Source organism: Lepus europaeus, chromosome 10, assembly GCF_033115175.1.
Source record: "Lepus europaeus isolate LE1 chromosome 10, mLepTim1.pri, whole genome shotgun sequence".
Lineage (NCBI taxonomy): Eukaryota > Metazoa > Chordata > Mammalia > Lagomorpha > Leporidae > Lepus > Lepus europaeus.
The window spans coordinates 157,588-170,962 of NC_084836.1; the positions used below are offsets into that span (position 1 = coordinate 157,588).

The following is a 13,375-nucleotide window of genomic DNA, read 5'->3' on the forward strand; positions in this document are numbered from 1 at the left end:
AGGGGGATTGGGGAGGCCCTGGGGTGCCTCCACCATGGAGCTTCAGCCGAGGCCCCAGGCAGCACCGCAGAGCCTGTGCAATTTCAGGACGCCCTGGAGGGCTCCATCCCCACTGCCCTGGGCAGCACCCAGGCACCTGGCCCCATACCTGGGCACCCCTTACAAACAGCCAGGGTCACACCAAGCATAGAGTTTATTGAGGCCACGGCAGCGAGCGGCCTGCGTGGGGAGCGCACTGGGCTGCAGGGCGCGTTAGCAGCAGCAAGCGGATGACGGTGTGGGGCCGGAGGAGGACCCTCCCAGCAGAGTCCGGGGCCTGGGCAGCATCAGGGGCCACTCGAGCTGCCCCACACTCCCTCGGAACCCCTGCTTCCCCTGTGCTCCCCGTGGGGTGGGGGAGGCCTCTCTTTGTCCGAGGTCACGGAAGGGATGACCCCTTGAGATGTACTATAAAAATTAAAATTCCTTTATAAATCACGGGGGAGGGGATCATTTGGGTGCCTGGTGTCACTGGCACCAACAGAGCCTTGCCTCCCTCCACACCTCCTGAAGTTCTAACCCCAAAGGAAAGAGCAGAGGGCAAGGTTTGCAGGCACAGAGAGGGAAGGGGGGTGACGAGGGACGATCAGAGGAAAAGTGGGGGGCACAGGGGCTCCATCACCCCCGGGGATCTAGGACGAGCACTGTGGCCCCGAGACTCCCACAGACGTAAGGCCTCACGTGCCCCCAGTCCAGTCCTCGCCAAAGCCGCCGGCCGGGCCCAGGCTGAGGGGCGGGAAGGCAGGCAGCTACTCCAGGTAGATGTCCTCCGTGGGGCAGGCGTAGGCCAGGTGCTCCTGGTAGTACTCCAGGAAGGCGCGGCTGCAGGGAGATGGTCCTCAACCCCAGCGGCCTCAGAAGTCCCCCCACCGGCTCTCCCTCCTTCCTCCCTCACTTGAGCCTCCCACGGTCCCCTACCCACCAGGACATGGCCATGTCACCCCACAGTCCAATCCTCAGCTCTCCCGGCCAGCCCCTGCCTGTGCACTGGTGCCCTTTCCCGCCTGGCTCTCCCACTCCCACCTCGTCACTCCCCATCTCCAGGGCCCCCTCCCCAGACCTGCTGCAAGACTTCTGCCCCACCTGCTCACCTCCCCACCCCATCCTCGTAGCCCTGCCCAAAGCCAGAGCACTCCCACCCCGGGACCCACTCACCCCACACTCTGCGCCACGGGCCTCATGGACTCCTGTGAGACAAAGACATGGCAGGCGAAGCGGCTCAGCAGCGGGTGCTTGGTGATGAAGCCAAAATAGCTGTGGGGAGATGGTGTGGAGGGCGTCAGGACCTGCGCCACCCCGTGGGATCTGGAAGCAAGAGGAGGGACAAGGGCTTGGGGACAGGGGTGCGGTGCAGCGGTTAAGATGCCCCTCGGGATGCCTGCATCCCACACGGGAGTCCCAGCTCTGCTTCCTGTCCGGCTTGCTGCGGACGCGCCCCTCAGGAGGCAGCAGGTGATGGCTCAAGTGCCTGGGTTCCCGCCACCCAGTCGGGAGACCCAGATGGAGCTCCTGGTCCTGGCCCAGCCCCCTATGTTGCAGGTATTTGGGGAGTGAACCAGTGGATCAGAGACCTCTCTGTGCCTGCCTTAAAATAAATAAAAAGAAGTAAGTAAATGAGCATTGTTGAAAGGCTCTAATGTCTTTTCTGGTCTCAGGCCAGGCGCCACTCTGGGCACCCTGCAGCAGTGCCTGCTCTGGGCTCACTCCTTGGCCACCAGGGCGTCCAGCCCTCACCGCCGATGCTCTTTCCTGCCCAGGGCCCGAGCGAGGCCTTGGCCCTGGCCTCTCCTGCTGGATGCGGGCTCCCTCGGGCCTCCTCTGCTGGGCCAGGCTGCTTTCCAAGCCCTGACACAGGTCGGACACCACCTGAGACGTCAGTCCCACCCCTGCTCCTCCACCCGCCTCATCACTGCCTTTGATCACCCCTCTCCTGAGTCTGCTTTCTCACACAAGACCTCAGAGTTCCTGTCGGCGGGGCGCGGCGAGGGGCAGTCACTCCTGCACACCGGACTCCAGCCCCCCCGGCCCTGAAACTGTAGCCAAGCAGAACCACTGGCCCACGCCTCAGTGGGTTACGCACAGGGGCCCGTGCTGGGATGGGCACCGCCACCTCGCCCACCCCCACGCCAGCCTGGCCACCCTCTTCTCGCACCGACTTGCAGCTGGGTCACCAGCATGCAGCCTCCCTTGGGAGAGGAACAGGCGCCCTCCACGCCCCTCCCGCAGTGCGGGCCTCCCCTGTTCACCTCACATGCCCCCAGTCTCAGGGCTGCCCCTGCACGCCACCCTGGCTCCTCACCCTTCAGAGCAGCGCCTCACGTCATCACCGTCCCCTCCTTCTCTCACCGTGGGGCCCACTGACCCGGGACACTCTCCTGTGTCCTCCCAGAACCCTGCCTCCAGTGGCCCCGCTTGTCCCCGTCCACCCGGCTCCTCTCACCGTCTCCACTGCGGAGACCCAGAGGTGGGGGGAGGCCGGAGGCTCCTCCCCTTCACCCTGCCTGGCCACTTTGTTCCTGACGGTCTGTCAGCCACTGGCTCCAGGCCGGGCCTTTCCTAGGGTCTCTCTGGCAAATGCCAGCTTGTTTCAGGCTCTTGCCATCTCCTCTGCGTGGAGGTCACTCCCAGCCCACCGCCTACCTCCTAGCTGCCTCCTGCATGTGCACACTTCCCATCGTGACCTGGCACCTGGATGACCTAGGTCAGTCATGTGTTCACAGCAGCCATGGTCAGCTGGTCAGCCTGACTGGGTACCGGCTTCCATAGGGACCTTCTGTGGCCCCTATGGCCAGCAGGAGGACCCAGCTCCCCAGTGACCCCTCCAGCTGCCGCACTTACACCGGGCATGGCCAGCTCCCTGGCAAGGCTCTGCTTCCCCGCTCACTTCACCTGCCTCCCCGAGTCCCAGGAAAAGGGGCTCCCCTCTGGGACATGCGACAGATGCCCCGTGCTCCTAACACGCAGGGCCGCAGCCTGTCTGGTCCATGTCTCCCGGGTGGAGCGCAGGTGGGCACCAGGTGGTGCAGGTGGAGCTCTGAGGGTGGTGGGTGGGGCCTGGGTACGGTGGCCCCCAGGTTTGCGGGGACGTGGGGAGGGCAAGACTCTCACCAGCTGTTGCGGGGGTGGCAGCCGCAGAAGGAGATGTTTTTCATCTGGAAGAAGTGGCTGCAGCGCTGGAACTGGAGTGGAGGCGCCCGGGTCAGATCGCGGGGGCAGGGCTGCGCTGCGGCCTGCCCCTCAGTCGGACCCCTCCTGCCTCACCCCCATGCCCCCAGCTCCCCCTGGTCCCCAGGTCCCCACCCCACCTCAGGCCCTCCTCCACTCAGACTCAGCTTGACCCCTCGCAGAGAGATCTCAAGGTCACAGGAGGCAGGAGGGCGCAGGTGGACGGTCAGTTTCCGGGCAGTGGCAATCTGGGGAAGAATTTGGGGAGAAGAGGGCCTTGAAGGGCCTGTGAGGGCCTCCCTCTCCGCCCGTGGTGGTGTCTTTCTAGACTAGACCTGAAAATTCCTGGCACCGAGGCCGGGAGAGGGATCTGGTCAGTCCTCAGGGTGGTGGGGGGGGTGGGGGCAGTCCCTCCTCTGCACCCAGCCTGCCCCACCCCCCCGCCCGGCCCTCCCACCAGGCGGCTCCCCACCCTGCCCCTCACCGCCTGGACCCTGCAGCCCTCAATCCCAGGGGTGCGGGTGGGCAGGTGTCCACTCAGTCCTCTGAGTCAGGTAGTGACCCCTGGGAAGGGGCGAGAATTGGGCTTGGTTTTCAAAAGGGAAGAGGAGGGGCAGGCCGGAAGGCGAGGGCCCCACTGGACGGGCCAAAGGACCTGGGGGTGAGGGGACAGCTGCCAAGCTCTGCCCTGGGCCCCTCGCTGCCGCTACAGCAGCCCGAGGCTCCCCAGAGGCGGCCCTGCCCCCACGGACCTTCTGCATGGCTGCGCACAGGATGCCGTTGCCTTGGTGACAGGGCACCTCCACGGAGCCCAGGAACTGCACGTCGAAGCGCTCCACCCAGCAGGGGCTCCGCTTGCTCCCTGCGGGTCACACGGGCCCAGGTCAGGAGACGGGGGGGGGGGGGGGGGGGGGGGGGGAGAGGCCTGAGGTGACACGCCCCCCTCAGGGACAGGGCCTCACCCAGCAGGTCTTTGGCAGGGCCCGGCACCGCGTGGGCGTAGAAGGCGGGGAACACACCACGCTCTCCCGTGCGCATGTTGAAGCCTCGGAACCAGAAGTCATCCTCCTCGGCCTCCACCAGCACCGGGTCGTCCACGTCTAGCTCCAGCTCGTCCGGGTGGCGAGGGATGAACCTGTGGGCAGGGGAGGAGCCGCGTCCACCAGCGTCCTGTGACATCCATGGCCCGAGCTCAGGGAGCTGGTGGCCGGGAGGGAGGCTGTACCTGAAGACGGCCCGGTGAGTCTGCTCTCTCTCCTCCCCGTTCACCACACAGGAGAAGAGGCCGAAGGACTCGGTGCCTGAGACACAGGGAGGGGCGGTGGGGACAGCACTGCCAGGCCTGCCCTGGGGGGGCGCCACCCCCACCCCACCCCAGTCCTGCCGGGGTCCTGAGTGGAGGGCGGGCTGGGGGCAGAGCTGCCCTTCCCACCCCATTCCCTGCCCAAGGGGGCAGTGCTCAGGCCTGACCACGCCCAGACCCTCAGGCTGCCCTGGACCTCCGTGGGGCAGCTGGGGCCAGGGACCACTCACTGGAGGACCGAGAGGTGCTGTTAACAAAGACGTTCAGGAACTTCTTGGAGAAGGTGAGGTCGGGGCTGTCGGGAGAGGCGTCCCCGGGCACCTGATCGCTAACCAGCAGCGCAGCCCCCGGCTCCTCCTCGCTGGCCTCGCCGCCGCTGTCCTCGCTGTCTGTGCCCAGGCCGGCGCAGCGCCGCAGGCTCACCAGCTCCAGCTGCGTGTGCTCGTCCACCACCAGCGTGTACTTGACTGCGTCGTACACCAGCGAGGCGTCCAGTGGCGGCACCGTGGGGCCTGTGCCTCGGCCCCCCGGCCGCCCTGCGGGGTCCCCGGCATCGTCTTCGTCCTCCTCCTCCTCCTCGTCTTCCTCATCCTCCTCCTCGGAGCAGGCGGCTGAGCAGGTGCGGCCTGAGCGGGTGGCGTGGCCCGGGGCGGCCCACAGCGGCGTGATGGTGTCGTGGGTAGGGTTGCTCAGGAAGAGGCAGGGCCCCGGTTGCGCGGGGTCCGGCCGGGGCGCGGCGGGGGCAGGGGGCGGTGGTGCGCACAGCGTCTCCATGTCCACCAGCTCCACGCCATCTGTGCCTGTGCCAGCCTCGGGGCCCCGGGAGTCCTCAGCGGTGCTGCCAGGCGGCCCAGGCTGGCGTGGCGAGGGAGACAGGCACTGGCCCGGGCAGCGGATAGGCGAGGAACCCTGGGAGATCATGCGGCTCACCAGGTTGCTGAGCAGCCAGGGCGAGTCGGCGTCCTCGCTGAGGTCCGGCTCCGACTCGGACCCGGACTCATACTCGCTGTTGGTGTCATCCTGGCCCACGGGCAGGAAGGCCGGCCGGCGAGGGGGTTCGTGGGGGGGCTCTGGCTCCGGCTCGGGCTCCGAGGCGGGTGACGAGGCCTCCTCGATGGAGTTGGTGAGGTGGGAGGAGCGGCCACTGCTGCTGCCCCCGTCGCTGCTCAGCTCCAGCTCCGTCTCCGAGATGGACGAGATCATGCGCCCCAGCCGCGCGGCGCCGGCTTCGTCGGAATCCGAGCCCGGTGATGACAACTCCTGGCTGCTGCGCCGTCCCCCAGGGCCCCCGCTGGAGCGGCTTCTCAGGTCGGCCTCGATGCCGGGATCCGAGGCGGGCGAGGCCCCGCCGGGCGCCGGGGGCTCCAGCGGCCGGTTCCCCTCACAGTCGCACTCTGGGGGCAGCGGTGCCTGCGCCTCACAGGGCCCCGCAGCGGTGGGCAGGAGGGGGCCGGGGAGCTCTGTGGTGCAGGGGGGAGGGTCACTGTGGTCCTGGGCCAGGCCCCCTCCCTTCCAGCACAGACCACCCGCCCTCCCCAGCTGCCGCCCCGCCCCCACCCCTCACCTCTGAGGGGCTCCTGGGGAGGCGAACATGGCACAGTCTCCTGCCAGGAGGCTGGGGCTGCAGGGGCGAAGCCGCCATTGTTGTTCAGGGAGTCCTGGGCAGAAGGAGAAAAGAGCCTCTAAGGACGGCTTAGCCCCAGCGCCTGTGGCAGCCACACAGTTCCAGGTGCCCGACCCAGGCTCTGCTGCAGGGTCCTCACCTGGGCTCCCAGTGTGGTCAGGTGGAGAGTGCTGGGCCGGTGCTTGTGGGGTTCCTCCAGCGAAGGGGAGGGGATCAGTGGCTCAGGGTGAAGAGCCTCGGAGCCAGGGCCACCTCCCTCCTTGCCCTCTCTGACGCCCTCCTCGTCGTCCTCCTCCTCCTCCTCTTCGTCCTCCTCCTCCTCTTCTTCGTTGTCATCGATCATCTCAAACTCTTGGAAGTCGTCCTGGAAGGAGCAGATGGGATGGGGCTGCTCCGTGCGCCCCAGCGAGAGGCTGTCCTGCAGGAAGAGGGAGACAGCAAGGTTGGGCCCAATCAGGGGCGCGTCCCCTCAGTGCCCTCTGCCCCCCGCAACAGAAGACGCTTAAATCTATTGAGACACACGGGGAGGCCCGAGCTCCACGCAGCGCCTTCTGCCTCACCGTCCCTCCCCCCGGCCCCTCACGTGCAACACCAGCCTCTGCCTCCCTCGGCACCCCAGCACACGCACGACTGCTGCTCGGGGGTCTTGCTCACCCCCACCAGACATCAGGCCCCATCAGTCAGGGCACCACATCCCCAAGAGCAGCACGCGGGGCTCATGACGACTGCATAAGCGGAGACAGCACACGTTGGACACGCACCAAGCTTGCACCAGCCCCGGGGCTGCTGGCACAGCCCGTGCCTCTGCCTACGATCCCTGTCCTCCACTCCCCCACCCCACCTGCCCAGCTCCTGCTGGCCTCAGGCTTCAGCCGACATTTCGTCTGGGACTGACTCCTTCCCCGGGGGCATCCTGCGTCCCCTGAGGACCCAGCCCTGGTGCTGGGGGGCCACTGTCTCACACGTCCTCCCTCCAGCCGGGCTACAGCTGCTGGCTCCATTCCCAGCACCGGGAGCCCCCAGCGCCCCTCACAGGGCAGCTGCTCAGAAACGCTGAGTGAATGAACACGGAGCCGGGGAGGGCGACAGAGACGGAGGCTGCAGAGCCGGGGACGCAGCTGACCGCAGGCGGAAGGGCTGAGCTCCCTCTGGGAAGTGACCTGAGGACAGCCTGGACACTGGTGGTCAGGGTAGGGCTTCCTCGGAGAGGAGGGCCCGAGGCAGTCAGAGGCAACGAGGCCTCCCAGCAAAGGAGCCATCTACTGGTTCCCTCTTCCCAGGCTGAGACCAGAGCCACCCTAGATCTGCTCGAGAACACAGAGCAGAGTGGACGCAGGCCCTCCCCCAAGCTGCTCCGGGCCACCCGGCGGCGCTCCCCACCTTTTCACAGTGGTCCGAGTCGTAGCTGAGGCCCAGGCCACAGTCGTCAGTGATCTCAGACAGATCCTCATCGTCAAACTCTTCCAGGCTGATGTCCTGGGGAGGCCTGCGGAGGAGGCCGGGGTCAGGGAGCCCAGCCTCGGAGTCCTTGCCCGGCTGCTGGACCCGGAGAGGGCCCTGGGATTCTCCCGGCTCCGAGGCCCACATCCTGCTGTCCGCGTGACCCACAAGCTCTGCTCTCCGGCAGCTGATCCCCTCCCCCACCCAAGCCGCACAGGGAGCCACCCCTCCCCCACTGTTGCCCCCTTCTCCTCGGCAGCCCCTCCGCCCAGGCCCCCCCCCCCACGCCTGAGTCTCCAGGGAGTCGGCAGGGGGAGGGGAGCCAACGCAGCGGCCGAGCCCCCCCACCAGAGCCTGGCTAGCTGGCCCCCTCCCCTCCCCGAGGCAGGAGTGGGGCAAAGATCCCGCGTGCTCGCCGCCGGGGCCCTCCACCAACCAAAGGCCCAACAAGGCCAAAAAGGACACAGCCCGGCCGGCCGCGCGCGCAGCCTCCCGCCGAGCAGGCGGCCGTCCCGGGGCTGCCCGGCCTGCGTGCGGCGCAGGGTCGCCAAGGGGAGCGGCGGGGGCCTCGGGCTGGGCAATGGGGGCAGCTCGGAGGCTCCGAGCCGAGGGGTAGGGGGTGGGGAGCGGCAGCCGGGGCCTTGGGGCGGCGCCCGGGGCCTGAGTCCGCAGCGGCGGCGGGGACGGGGGGCGAGCCTGGGTCTGGTGCGCCGGGCCGGGCCGCGAGGGGCGCGGCGGGAGGGCGCTCACCTGCAGCCGGGCGGCGACAGCGAGTGGAAGGTGGACAGGGAAAACATCTCCGCCCGATCCGCCATCTTCCCCGGGAGAGGCCGCGACTGCGGCGGGGGCGGGGACGCGGCGCCGAGCCCCGCGCCTCGGCGTCCCTCCCCCGGCCTCGCCCGCTCACCTCGTGACACGCCCTGCGACACCGCGCGCCGCGCACCTCGGCCGCCCGGGCCCGCGGCCGCGCCAGCGCCAGCGCCGCGGGAGGGGCAGCGGGGCGCGGGGCGCGGGGACGCGGGCGGGGCGCGGGGGAGGGGCGCGGGCGGGGCGGGCGCCGAGCGAGGGGGCGGGGGAGGCGCCGGCGGGGCGAGGTCTTTTCCGGTGGACCCCAGGTGAGCCAGGGCTGGTGGGGCGGGGACGGGGTCCTGCGTGAAGGGCAGCAGGTGCGGGGGCGCCCAGGGCAAGCCTGGCGGGAGCTTGCGGAGGCGAAGTGGAAGCAGGCAGGGTCTGGCCCCGCAAACCTCGAGGGGGCTGCGCGGGTTTGGGGGCGGCTTGCGGATTCAGAGTGCAAGTGTAGGGGTCCCAGCCCGGATGCGAGCTGATTCCGGCCTGGGCGGCCCACGGACAGGACTGCAGGAGCTGTTCCCCCGAGGGTGCTGACGGAGCTGTTCCCCCTGGGTGCTGATGGAGCTGTCCCCACAGGGTGCTGGTGGAGCTGTCCACTCTGGAGTGCTAGTGGAGCTGTCCCCACAGGGTGCTGGTGGAGCTGTCCACCACGAAGGTGCTGAAGGAGCTGTCCCCTTGAAAATTTTGGCCAAACTGTCCCCCACAGGGTGCTGGTGGGGCTGTCCACTCCGGGGTGCTGATGGTGCTACGTCCCCCACAGGGTGCTGGTGGGGCTGTCCACTCCGGGGTGCTGATGGTGCTACGTCCCCCACAGGGTGCTGGCCCCAGGGACGTCTGCCTGCAGGACAATGCTCAGGCCTGGCTTTGAGCTGCCGGGGCAGAGCTGAGCCCTCAGTGCACAGTGCACATGACTCAGTGTGGACAGAGGAGCAAGCAATGGCACCAGGAAAAGTTCCAGTGCCAAAGCTCTGTTCGTTCCTTTAAAGAAACCGTTTCTTGGTGCACACCATGCTGCTAGCTCTGTCTGGTGAGTGCACCTCTGGCCTCACGTTGAACCAGGTGGGAGTGCTGGCATGGGGATGGAGCTTGAGCAGTGGCTGTGGATGGTCAGGGATTGATGGGACCAGTCGTTAGACAGAGCTAGGGGTCTTTGTGGAAATCTGGCCAAAGGAGGAGGCTGGCATTTCAACAAGAATGCAGTGGAGTTTACCCTTTTCCCGTGACCAAGACTGTGGCCCTGATTTTTTTGTCTAAATTCTGTGGAGAGCATCAGGCATGGAGATGAGTGATGCCTGGAACCTGCAGGGCAGAGGGGCCTCACGCCAGTCAGGATGGCAGCGTCACCCTTGAGTGGCAGTCTCCCTGGCTGGACTGGTCAGCTTACCCGTTGCTGTGCTGTAGCCACAATTTAGCTTGGTTACAATACTTTTCTAAGCACGGCATTTGCTGGTTTATCTTCCCCTCCCCAGGGATCACAGCTGCTTTCCTTATCTTCCTTGAACCTCTAGGCTCCAAACGCAGTGCCTGGTGCAAATGCACGAGAGCACCAGATGTCACCATCATACTGTCCTCTGTCTGAGGAGCACTAAGAACACTCCCTGTTTCTGAGGTCCAAGGAATCTGGACATGTGGGTCTTCAAAAAGTGTTATGAAAAAACAGTACATGGCTTTCAAAAATTTTTACGCCAAAACAAACTATCTTTTATTTCCGTTCTCCATGAACTCTTTGAAGTGCTTTCATACTGACCACTGCCTGACTTTCCCCTGTAAAGCTCAGGTCTCGTCCCAGAATTTGCAGAGCTCTGAATTCAACTACCCAGATTTCCTTTGGACCCCAATCTTGTCATTAAGTGGTTAACTTGGACGTCCACATAGGTGACATTAAACATCTGGTTGGTCAGTTCTGCAGCCTTTGACAATTCAAATGACTTCTATACACAGCCTGCAGGATTTGCGTTCAGCTAGAATTGCACCTACCGTGAAGGAATAATGCTTTTAAATATGAGTTCATTTCTGTATTTATTTACTTTCATTGTATTTGAAAGGCGAAAGACAGAGACAGACAGGTGGAGAGAGAGCTCCCCTGTGCTGCTTCATTCCCCAAATGCCCACAACAGCCAAGGCTTGGCCAGGTGGAAGCCAGAGAAGCCAGGAATTCATGCAAGTCTCCCCCATGGGACCCAAGTACTCCAGCCTGCTGCCTCCTGGCGTGTGCAGTAGCAGGAAGCTAGATGAGAAGTGGAGCCAGGACTAGGACCCAGGCAGCTGGATATAGATGCAGGCATCCCAAGTGATGCTTAACTGCGGCCCCAAGTGCTTGCTTCAGAGTTGACTCCCACGAGCCTTCGTTAGCTCCTCTGCTTCTTTGTCTCCTCTTACCAGAACCAGCCCAGGTCCCAGGAGTGTGAGGAGCACAGCCTGGGGCAGCTCCCTGGTGTCCTCAGTGGAAGCTCCCATCGTGCCTGAGCGGCTGTGCTGTCAGTGTTTATCTCGGACCTGTGGTCTTTCTACTTTTCATTTGTGGAACATTACAGTTAGTGGTGCACGAAGCCTGTCATTATGGAGTGCACTGAAATTATGTTTTGCCAAAATTAAAGAAAAGGAGGGGGTTGAGGGAGGGAGAGATGGAAGGAGGGAAAAGTTATTATCATCTTAGAATTGTACCTATGAAATACGTGAGACCTATGCTTTTTATATTAATAAAAAAATTTAAAATCTTTGTCTTGCCACCACTTTTTGAACGTAGGCAAATTACTAAATCCCTGTGGGTCTCAGTTTATCCATCTGTGTGATGCTATGAGGACCCCAGGTACTTATCAGTGCTCCGTTCCCTGCTCTTTTTTTTTTAAGATTTATTTATTTATTTGAAAAGCAGGATAACAGAGAGGCAGAGAGAGAGAGAGAGAGAGAGGTCTTCCATCTGCTGGTTCACTCCCCAATTGGCCACAATGGCCAGAGCTGCGCCGACAAAGCCAGGAGCCAGGAGCTTCTTCAGGGTCTCCTACATTGGTGCAGTGGCCCAAGGACTTGGGTCATCTTCCACTTCTTTCCCAGGCCACAGCAGAGCTGGATCAGAAGTGGAGCAGCTGGGACTTGAACCAGTGCCCTTCTGAGAGGCTGGCACTCAGGCGGCAGCTTTACAGCACTCACCCCTCTGCTCCCTGCTGTTCACACTGGATTCTGCTCCTCCAAACCCAAGGCTGCTGTGTCCAGCTCAGGGATGTGTTCGTGAAAAAGCAGAACGTCTTTGCTGAGGGAGCTTGTGTTCCTTCCATGGTGTGCATTTCATCAAACTGACACCTTTGCACCTTTGCCCCACGTGGTCCTCAGGTCCATAGCAGCAGCTTCCACCCCACCTTCGCAGCAGTGGACAGCGGCCACTGCTCCTGACTGGCCACTGGCGGTGTCCTTCCAGAACCTTTTCCTTCTCAGGTGACAAAAACAGACTTTTTCCTTCTGCCATGTTAACACCTCTTTGCTGTAGGTCCGTCAGTGGCAGGGACAATGGGTGCAGAACACAAGACTGAGGGGACCCACGGGACAGCAGCGCAGGTTCCATCATCCTGGCCACAGCAACCCTGGAACAGCAGGGGACGTTTGCCAACAAACTTCTCAGAGTTTAGAGGACGGAGTGGCCATTTGGCCCAGCCGTTAAGATGCCTGCATTCCATCTTGGAGCACCTGGGTTTTATGCCCCCTCCAGCTAGTGACTCCACATTCCTGCTCACGCAGACCCTGGGAGGCAGTGGTGATTGCTTGAGTAATTGAGAAAACCTGGATCGAGCTCCTGGCTCCTAGGTTCAGCCTCAGCCCAGCCCCCGTTGTCCTGGGTATTTGGGGAGTGAACTGGTGGATGGGAGCTCTGTCACCTTGTCTCTGTGTCTCTGACACCCAAATAAATTTGAAAACATTTTTTAAAGAAAATAAATGCAGGCCAGAGCCACAGTTCACTTGGCTAATCCTCCGCCTGCGGCACTGGCACTCCGGGTTCTAGTCCCAGTTGGGGCACCGGATTCTGTCCCAGCTGCTCCTCTTCAGTCCAGCTCTCTGCTGTGGCCCGGGAGGGCAGTTGAGGATGGCCCAACTGCTGGGCCCTGCACCCACAAGGGAGACCAGGAGAAGCACCTGGCTCCTGGCTTCGGATCGGCACAGCGCGCTGGCAGTGGTGGCCATTTGAGGGGTAAACCAACAGAAGGAAGACCTTTCTCTCTGTCTCTCTCTCTCTCTCACTGTCCAACTTCGCCTGTCAAAAAAAAAAAAGCAAACTATCCATCTTCTTTTTTATTTGTATTGCATTAAAATCACAAAATAAAAGAGTAAAAGGTTAAAACTACAGACAAATATTTATAAAGCTGAGAAGTAACTCATACCTTGTTGGCAATGCTGTCCTAAACCCTCCTGAACATAGGTCTTAGTGTCCAGCTAACCATTACCTCCTACTTCTCCCCTCTCTTCCTGTATTGCCATGATACCCACAATTCTTTGATCTGTAAGAAGCATGTGACAGGCACAGCAGGCAAGGCCAGTACTGTGAGGCGGGCATCCCATCTGAGTGCTCCTCTGAACCAGCTTCCTGCTAGTGCACCCCGGGGTGAAGCAGATGATGGCCCAGGCACTGGGTTGCTGCCATCCACACGGGGGACCTGCATGGAGTCCTGGACCCCTGACCCAGCCTTGGCTGTTGCCAGTATTTGGGAGTGAACCAGCAGGTGGAAAATCTCTCTTTCTGTCCCTACACTTTTTTTTTTTTTTAAGATTCATGTTATTTATTTGAAAGAGAGTTACAGAGACAGGTAGAGACAGAGAGGTCTTCCATCCACTGGTTCACTCCCCAGATGGCTGCAACAGCTAGAGCTGCACCGATCCGAAGCCAGGAGCCAGGAGCCTCCTCCAGGTCTCCCACGTGGGTGCAGGGGCCCAAGGACTTGGGCCATCTTCTACTGCTGTCCCAGGCC

General features: G+C 63.1%; 1 protein-coding gene across 1 annotated transcript; it reads right to left on the reverse strand.

The window, feature by feature from the left end:
• Positions 1–788: 788 nt before the first annotated feature.
• On the reverse strand, positions 789–8,400 carry MAPK8IP2 (mitogen-activated protein kinase 8 interacting protein 2). The gene is made up of 12 exons (XM_062201891.1): positions 8,322–8,400; positions 7,512–7,617; positions 6,271–6,549; positions 6,072–6,165; positions 4,738–5,967; positions 4,430–4,505; positions 4,167–4,339; positions 3,957–4,066; positions 3,345–3,452; positions 3,148–3,218; positions 1,195–1,293; positions 789–861 (listed from the first exon to the last, which is right to left on the reverse strand). The coding sequence occupies exons 1-12, from the start codon at positions 8,384–8,386 to the stop codon at positions 789–791; spliced, it is 2,484 nt and encodes an 827-aa protein (XP_062057875.1). The 5' UTR covers positions 8,387–8,400.
• Positions 8,401–13,375: the final 4,975 nt, after the last annotated feature.

Bases quoted from the DNA above. Each gene is read 5' to 3' on its own strand.
- MAPK8IP2 (XM_062201891.1), bottom strand. From the start codon at position 8,386: ATGGCGGATCGGGCGGAGATGTTTTCCCTGTCCACCTTCCACTCGCTG. The intron at 6,550-7,511 runs GTGGGGAGCGCC...CTCTTCCTGCAG, and splicing joins ACTCGGACCACTGTGAAAAG to GACAGCCTCTCGCTGGGGCG. The intron at 4,340-4,429 runs GTACAGCCTCCC...CCCTGCCCACAG, and splicing joins ACTCACCGGGCCGTCTTCAG to GTTCATCCCTCGCCACCCGG.